Source organism: Fukomys damarensis, unplaced genomic scaffold (assembly GCF_012274545.1).
Source record: "Fukomys damarensis isolate Sample0158 unplaced genomic scaffold, DMR_v1.0_HiC HiC_scaffold_38, whole genome shotgun sequence".
Classification (NCBI taxonomy): Eukaryota; Metazoa; Chordata; class Mammalia; order Rodentia; family Bathyergidae; genus Fukomys; species Fukomys damarensis.
The window spans coordinates 66,963,201-66,972,232 of NW_022900950.1; the positions used below are offsets into that span (position 1 = coordinate 66,963,201).

Sequence of the window (9,032 nt, forward strand, 5' to 3'; positions counted from 1 at the left end):
CCTCGACACAGGTAGACATTTAGTCAGGACAGGTAGACATTTAGTCAGGGTTTTTGGAAAAAAAAAAAAAAAAAGCATTGTCTGTTGTGTCTAGACAGTACAGTGAGCAGTGAATACAGACTTTTTAAGAGCCAAGCTGTCTTCCAGAAGCTCGTAGTCCATTAGGTAGGACATACACACACCTCAGTTCATGAACTTATAATGTTCTATGATTTTGGGAAAGATGCCATGTTCATGTTCATGCGGGAAGTATGGCTGTAGTCATGTTCCTCACCAGATGTAGTTTGCAAACAAAAGCCGAATTTTGCTAAAGACTTCTGTTTTTCAGTCGAGTTGTTTGCAAACAGAAGTATTCATGAACCGAGGTACGGATGTGTGCATGTCCTCTTCTGTGTCTCTACAAGGTGTGACAAAGAGTCTGGTAAATGCTGCTCTCGTGGTCATAGTGCGTCCTCGTCCACCTTATTTACCAGATCAGGCACTGTGTGACTTCTGGTTCTTCCCCAGAGTCAAAATGCAATGTAAGACCATGAAAGGGAAATGTTCGGAATTCATTCGGGACACTGAGGCAGCCACAACAGCGCCATTAAAGACACTCATGAAAGAGGACTTCTAGAACTGTATCCGAGGGGGACAAGAGTGTTGAGATAAGTGTGTCTGAAGCAAGAGGGAGGGTTCTGAGGGGGATTAATGGCAATGAGTCTTTTACCATCATCATTTTGAAATGTAAACTTTCAACATATTTTTCAGTTGCATCTCATTCATACACACACACACAAACTGTACTCTGTGAAACAATCCTGAACGAGGTAATGTCAGGGTTCTCAGGAAGAGCAAAGGAAACCTGACTCAGCTACGGAGATCAAAGGAGGCTTCCTGGAGGAGGCGATGCCTAAAAGAGGACTCAAAGGATAGTAGGAATTGGCCGGGCAAAGACATACGTGAGTGGGTTTGTTCCAGGCAAAGGAAGGAACAGCACAAAGCTTGGAGGAGTGAAATAGGTGAGTGCATGGAACAGAAAGTATCTCCTACTGTGCCCAGAGAGTGGGGTATTGAACAGGTAAGGAGAGCCAAGAAACGCAAGAGCTTACGTGCCTTGCTAAGTGTCTTGGACTTCGTCCAGGTGGGGTTGAGGAACAGTCCTTGTTCTCTGCGGGGAGAAGGCTTGAATGGTCAATGTGGAGGACAGATGTGAAGGGAAAGGAGTAGCAGCTGAGAGACGAGAGTGGTGGCTTCTGTGGGGGATAAGGAGCAAGCAAGGAAGTGGCCATGAGGCGGAGAAGGCCAGATTTATTAGAGAAGCCTTTGCAGGGTCAAGTCAGCAAGAATCACTACTGATCAGATTGTGAGACAGAGGGAATGACATGGACTCCTGTGTAAGTAACTGAAGATAGTGGGCCTGTGCATTACAATTATGATCACAGGAGTGGGAATAGATGTGGAGCCAGGAGTAATTCCTTTTGACACCTAAGTAGTATCCTGGTACTGAGCAAGCAATAGGATCATGAATCAGAAATTCAGAAGAACTATAAAGACAAGTGATAAAGATTCAAGAACAGAAGTCTGAAGATAGATCCTATTGCAGTCACATCTGTCTTGTACATGTGTTATGTTTGGACCTCTGTGTTTTTGTGCTTTAGATTGGGTTTAGGTGAAAGACAGGAAATTTCCAAAGAATCACAGAAAAATATTTTCTCGTGTGAAAATAAGGAAATTGCACCAAAAACCAAAATATCAACTCTCTCTTGAAAATTCACCATTGTCCTTTCTTTTCTTAAAGGTGAACATAAGCTGTTTTTTCTCTCATCTAAATCAAAAGTAGAACACTCCAAAGAAACCCAAATAACTCAGTTTCAAAATTGGCAAAGACCCAAGCAAACACTTTTATGAGAAGACATACAACTGGCCAACAGGTATATGAAGAAAATTTCAACATCACCAGTCATTAGGAAAATGCAAATTATAACCACAAGAAGATCCCATACCACACTTATTAGAATGACTACTGCGAAAAGATGAAAGATAACAAACGTGAGAAAAGGTAGCCCTTGTATTAATGGGGATGTAAATTAGCACAACTATTATGGACAACAGTATGGAAGGTCTTCAAAAAGTCAAGAAATGGGACTACCATATGGTCTACCAATTCTACTTCAAGGCATATATTCAAAGGAAATGAAGTCAGGAGGTCAAGATCTTCCCACGTCCCTTACAGCGCTATCCACAATTGCCAAGAAATGTACACAACCTAATTGCCTATTGACAGCTAAATGGGAAATGAAATGTGGTGCATATTAATAGTGGAATAATCCAGCTTTCAAAAAGGAGGGAAATCCTGTCTGCTTTGCCAATATGGATGAATCTGCAGATCATTATGTTACATGAAATAAGCCAGGCTCGGGAAGACAGATACTTCATGATCTGATTCATAAGTAGAATCTACAACAGTTAAACCCACAGTAACAGAGACGAGAATGGAAGCTTCCAGGGGTTGGGGAGTAAGGAGGTTGAGAGAGACATTGGTTAAAGGTTACAAAACTGATAGACAAGAGGAATAAGTTCAGGAGATTTTAGTGTGTATGATGGTGACAATACATAATATACTGTATGCTTCAAAGTTGCTAACAATATAGACTTTAAGTGTTCTCATTGCAAAAAAAGGTGTGCGAGAATGTGTATGCATATGCTACTTAACTTGATTTAGCTACTCCACAAGTTATCAAAACATGTTGCACACCATCAATGTATAGAATTTTTATTAATTTTAAAATTGTACATAACTACATAAAAATAAGACCTAGTCCAGAAGAAGACCCCATATATTTCAAGGAAAACTCTGGTGAGAAATGAAGAACAGCCTCATATATTTAATATTCAAACAAAGCATGTCCTTGGAAGAACTCAACTTGCAATGCCATTTCAAAATAAACCATGGTAAGACCAATGTTGAGTTTGTTTGTTTGTTTATTGGTACCAGGGATCAAACTCGGGACCTTGTGCTTTTAGGCAGGTGGCAGAACCACTGAGCTAAATCCAGCCCAATGTCTTGTCTATTTAAACGATTCATGATGAAAAAGCTGTTTGACAGAAACAGCTGGAATGTCAATAGTTTGCTTTGGAATCGAGCGCGATAAGTGGTACACTCATTGCCACGTGTGCATTGGCTGGCACGGTGATGTTGTACTTGTGCCTCTGTTTCAGAGTCTCCAGTATGTGGTATGGATGGTGAGATGCAATCAGAGGTAGGAGAGATCATCCAGAGTGTATCTAGGGAGAAAAGTGGCCAAGGACAAAGTCGGGGGATGTACTGGAGGAGATAGATTCCTAAAGCAGCCTGAGAATGATGAAAAAGAGATAAAGGCACCTAAGATGTGTGCGGGCATCAAAGCCAGAGGAGCAGATAATCAAGCCAGAAGGAGAGCAACCCCATCAAATGTCTTTGAGCTGCATACTTGGCTTCCTCTTGTGCAGTCTCTGCAGTGGGGCCAGCTCAGCTCTCATAGTGTAGACCAGAGATTCCCAAAGTAGTTTGGTTCATGGTATCTGTCTCAGTCACTTTCCCATCGCTGGGACAAAATATCCAACATCTAGTTTATTTCGACTCATGGTCTCAGTCCATGGTCAGCCGTCTCCAAGCAAAAAATAGAATGGCAGAGTGTCATGGCAAAAGGAAAGGTACTTGACCCATGGAGTCCAGGAAGCAGAGAAAGAAAAGAGCAGCCAGGGAAGGAGACACGCTCTTCCAAGCCACATCCCTTGCAGCTCCTCTCTTCCAACCAGGCCCCACCTCCTAACAGCACATTCAGCTCTGAACTCATCAGTGGGTTCATTCAAAAGTCATACCACTGAATACATGAGCCTTTTAGGGGACATGCTAGATTTAAATCATAGTAGTACCTTAATGTTTTAGTTACTTTTCTCATTTTTGGGACAAATTACCTGGCACCCAAAGCTAAAGGAGGAAAGGCTTATTTGGCTCACAGTTTGTAGAGGTTTTAGTTCATAGTCAGCTAGCCCCAAGGCAGGGTGTCATGAGAGAGGGGCATTGCAGAGAACAGTCCATGGAAAAGCATGGCAGGCAGAGGGCAGCAAGCAGCAAGTGACAATTAACTAGCAGCAACACTCTGTCCCTAATATCTTATCCAAGCTACTCACCCTCAGGGCAGGTGGCTCTCATATCCAAGGATGGGCAGCCTTAATCCTAGCATCACACCATGAATCAATCCCAGAAGCACATCCTTGATCCCAGAAGCACTCACCCTAGATCCAGCCATCTGAAAAGCCCCACCTACGACTACATGAGGCTTTGGGGGACATCTAGATACAAACCATAACAACATCTACAGTAGTAATTCTATCTCAAAGCTCCAAGGCCAAGAACAACAGACAGTTTAGATCCAAATATCTTAATACTATTTGTACATCCTACAGGCTTAGTAGCCATTTGAAAAAAAATAACATATCCAAACTGAAAGTAAACATTTTTATTTTATTCTTAAATTAACAGAATTGTGAACACTCCTGGCTTACACAGTTTTGACTTAACATTTACTATACTCTGCATTCACTGGAAAGTCAACTTTGGATTTTCAAGTTTTGATCTTTTCTTGGGCTGGCCATGTGTGGTATAATACATTTTCACGGTGTTAGGCAGTGGCAGAGAACTGTCACTTGCAGTCAGCTGTGTGATCAGGGAGGGAAACAACCAATACTGTGCAATGTTTTGTGTTGCTAAGCTAGGATGCTCAGGAGGCCAGGCACACTGAATACACATTCGACTAGTGATAGTTTTAACTTATGGTGGATTCATTAGGATGTGACCTCATTGTAAGTCAAGGAGCACCTGTACTTATGGGAGGTGGGCACCTGTTGGCCACTGCATAACTTCAACCTTCTCAAACTCCCCTCATTATCTGTTCTACATTGATTTGTGCTTTTGCATTGAATTTGCTTTGTATCATAACTACTGCAGGAAACCCACTATCAAAAGAGACGTCATTAAAAGAAATGTAGCTCCATTTAAAGTGGAACTGGGAATGATCTCCAGCCAGTAGTTCTCACAGTGCCCGATGGAGGAGGCTGAGATGCTCCACAGGGGTTTGCTGCAGTTCCCTGGGGCACCTTGGCATACAGACTGGTTAGAGAGTGGGCTGGTCTGGAATCGTGACACTTATAACCTTGTTTCTATGGGAGCATTGGCTCATACATCTACCCAGCTAAGCTACAGATGAATGTATGGAGCACAGCTGGTTTGTTACTTGGATCACTGCTGGCACTGCCCGTCCTCGTGACTACACAAACGAGGAGGTTGAGTGCTTAAATAAATGAACCCAAAGATGAACCAAAGCTTAACTATGCCTGTGATTCTCCCCTCACACTAACCTTTCCCTGAGCGAGCAAAATTGCCCTTTCCCCCTTCTTGCTTGCTGTTTCTTCAGTTAGAAAAGAAACAGTGTGAAGCAACCAGTGAAAGACTCAAAGGAGGCAGCAGAGTCAGCAACAGGGTGCTTGGGGCCTCGCTGTCCATTCAGGATGGAAAAGGAGTAACGCTGCATGCCAACCTCCATATTTAGCGGCGTCAAATAGCACACTCAGCTAGTGTCCAGGAACCAATGTTCTCTCTGAGTAATCGCCAAGGCCGGCGTGTTAGGCCTATAATCTTGCTATTTTTAGCTTTTAATAAAGGAAGAAAGGATTTCATCGGTACCCAGTTCCAACAAGCTTTTGAAGAGCCAAGAATGAAGCAAGACAGCCATTCGTGCTCAGTGTCCACAGAGAAAACACAAGACGAGACAGATGTTCAACTAAAGTACCCACAATCAGGCGAGACCAGGCGTGGCTTTACCATTCCAGGTAGTAGGCTGGACCAGGTCACTCAAGTTGTATGAGCCACAAGTCTCCTGTGTGCCCCACCACCCCCACGCAATAGTAGGGATTGAACCCAGGAAGAGTCGGGCTAAATCCCCAGTTTTTTCTGTTTTACTTGGAGACGTGGTCTTGCTAAGTTACCCAGGCTGGCCTAGAACTTGCAATCCTCCTGCCTGAGCCTTCAGAATAGCCAGGCTTACAGGTATTAGCCACCATGCCTGGCGATAGCCACAGTTTTATCATTTGTAAAATAAGGCAATAATAACCCTGTGAAGTGAAGATTAGGGTGCAACTGGAACCTAGCATTGCATCCGGGAGCCAGTAAATTCACGGAAGCTAGGAATTAGTTAATTCCTTCCTTCCTGATTCTGCATCTAATTAGCTCTGTGATTTGGGAGAAGACATTAAACCTCTCTGGGCCTCCTTTTCATATCCATGTATGTTATGCTTGTGCATAAACATATAGTATGTGAGTATTTGGCTATTACAAAAAGAAAAGTAATTTGGACTAAACTTATAAAAATATACATAAAATACCCTTTTAATGCTTGACTCTTACTTGCACCTCACAACTGAATGATGTCTCCTGAACACGCTCCATTTGTTTCATCATAACTTGTTTTCCTATTTTTATTCATCAAATCCACAGAACCTCTTACTAACAAGAGCTATCCCGTACTACCTCATCAAATTTCTTTTTTTAAAAAAAAAAATCTTCAGAAAGTAAAGAAACATGGCATTTTACTTAGCTGGCACGTTTTTGCCACAAACACATGAACAATTTCCATTTGGCATTTTGAAATCCCGGAATAGTACAAATGAGTAGCAGGCCCTGCACCCGCCCGCTGCTGGCATGCTGGACAAGGGAGTGGTTCTCTGACTCAGTCTCACGGAGGAAAAACGTTTTCCCTGGGAGCAAGGAGATTTGTGTCTCTGACTGGGCCAGGAAGTGGTGATTGCCCTTTCTCAGGTTTCTCAATGTTTATTTGGTTTATTCAGTAAGCGACTCTGTTAGATCCTCTTTCAAAACCACAGCAAAACCAGGCATGGTCGTGGTACAATGCCTACCATGCAATCACTCTTGGAGGCTGAGGAAGGAGGATCGGAAGTTTGAGCCCAGCTTGGGCAATGTAGCGACTTAGTAAGTCCCTGTTTCAAAATAATAATAATAATAACAACAACAACAATAACAATAATAACAACAGCTCTGGGGATGTAGCACTTCAGGGCCAAGGCCCTGGCTGGATAAAATAGCAGCAGCAACAGTGGACTGAACTTGGGTAAATTCCCTGCCCTCCTTATTTCCTCCCCTAGAGGTGTGGCAGAGGAGGAGGGTTGAGAGGGTGCAGTGCGATGGATCAACACAAGGCCCCTGCTTCAGGGGCAGAAGAGACCTGTGTGGCCCACAGCACTGAGGAGCCAGGATGGCGGCTCCCCGAGCTTTCTGCAGGCTCGCAAACTCAGGCTTCCCTCTGTCTTTGTTTCTTAAGCTTCTTCTGTAGCTCCGAGCACGTTAAGGCCAGCGGTGTCCCATTTCCTCAACAGCTCTACCTCGTACCCATCCTCCCCTGATATGGCCTGGATACACTCCTCTTTGCTACCCAAAGAGCCCGGCTCACTCATTTGCGTGGTGCCAGGAAGTAAGCTCAGCCTCCGTGGGTCGGCGGGCGGCTTGTGTTAATTGTCTGGCTGCACTTTAGAAAGACGCTTTATGAATCCAAGCATTTAGGGATAAAGTGGGAGAGCGCGGATGCATGAAAGAGCAATTGGTGTTCAGTATTCACGCTCTGCTCTCTGTTAATCAAAATCAGTTACCTCATGGCTCAGCGGCTGTCTTGCTGGCTTCTTAGTATGGCTGTGTCCTAGGAATGTGGGTGGAGAACCAACATACACACACACACACACACACACACACACCACCACCACCACGGTTTGGGTGCTCATAGTTTGAAGTGTTTCCAGTTGACGTGGCACAATTCAGCACTATTTTCTCGGAGACGTTGAGTGAGCTAAGTCGTCACTTCTGTCAACGTTTGAGATCCACTCCTCCTCCCCTCCTTCTTTTCTTCTGGGTTTTAACTCAGCAAACTTTGCCCTTGCTGAAAAACCACACATTCTCTGAAACAATTCTTAAGGCTAATTATAGCATAGGCCAGATCACTTTTCAGAAGCAGTACACTTCTTTGAGAAAGTGGAAAAGAATTTTTCTCTAACTGAACAAAAATATGGCTTAGCAAAGATTTTTGAGGTCGTATTTCTTGAACTTTCAGGAGTTCAACATCTTGTATTTTTACGCATTGATTTATCTTTAAAAGCCCATGCAGTATAACCACAGGAACCTTAAAAATTATCCCTTAATTTAAAAGAAGAAAAACAGCTCTTAATTAAAAAATGTCTTTGTAGCTATACTTTCTCATGTTTTCTGCAGTGACTATGTTTTGCCATTATCATAAAAATAACAAAGGTTATGTTTTTCAAAAACCTCCCAGAAGTTGCTGAATTGTTTGTGAAACCGTCTGCCTCCTTACCTGCTTCATCTGCTAGAGAAATGGTGGTGAACGTGCTGTCCTCTTCCTCCTCTTTGCTGGTCTCGTCCATCTTGTTCAATTTTCAGCCTATTAGTGAGAAGAGCAGGAGCTGAGAAGACTAGTGGTTGCCTCCTGTGACCACTCCTGTTAAATCATTAATAAGTCAGCAGCCAAGGAGGTGCTATCTGATCCCCGGCCGCCCTCTTCCTGTTTTCCATCTGTGAAGGTCTTACCTGAGTGTTGCATTCTCAACCGGAAATGAGCAGAGACCCAAGTTAAAGAGTGACAGGTCCTTTCTTTACCTGAAGCCGAGCTTGTACGACTGCTGCTGCACCCTGGCTGCATGCCAAACCGTGGTAACAGCTTCCTTGAGCTACGTTGCCTGAGATAATGGCCCAGAAAGCATCAGGGCGAGGTTGGAAGAAGAAATTGATTTTATATGATTAACTTATCTTTTGGATACTTATGTTGAACTTCTCATGGATTTGATGAGGGTCCTAGCCTGACCTGGGGGCGTAACCTGTGCACACTATGAGGGCTAGTCTGTAGTAAGGGTTGGATTTAAAGCATGTGGCTAGTAATGTGAAACTGATAAATGTTAACCATAACAACCATCAGAGATATTGGGCGTATGTG

At 43.4% G+C, this 9,032-nt stretch overlaps 1 protein-coding gene across 3 annotated transcripts in view; it reads right to left on the bottom strand.

The window, feature by feature from the left end:
• Nucleotides 1-8,688, bottom strand: part of Scoc (short coiled-coil protein) — a 36,136-nt gene extending 27,448 nt beyond the window's left edge. Inside the window, exons 1-2 of one of the 3 annotated variants that reach the window (XM_033760059.1) lie at nucleotides 8,630-8,688; nucleotides 8,397-8,483 (exon numbers count right to left, since the gene is read on the bottom strand). In XM_033760059.1, coding sequence (XP_033615950.1) covers nucleotides 8,397-8,466 — 70 coding nt within the window. In that variant the 5' untranslated portion in view covers nucleotides 8,467-8,483; nucleotides 8,630-8,688. Of the gene's footprint in view, nucleotides 1-8,396; nucleotides 8,541-8,629 lie in introns of those variants that run through there. The other 2 variants (XM_033760060.1, XM_010610897.3) reach the window with 2 other exon arrangements.
• Between the last annotated feature and the right edge of the window lie 344 nt (nucleotides 8,689-9,032).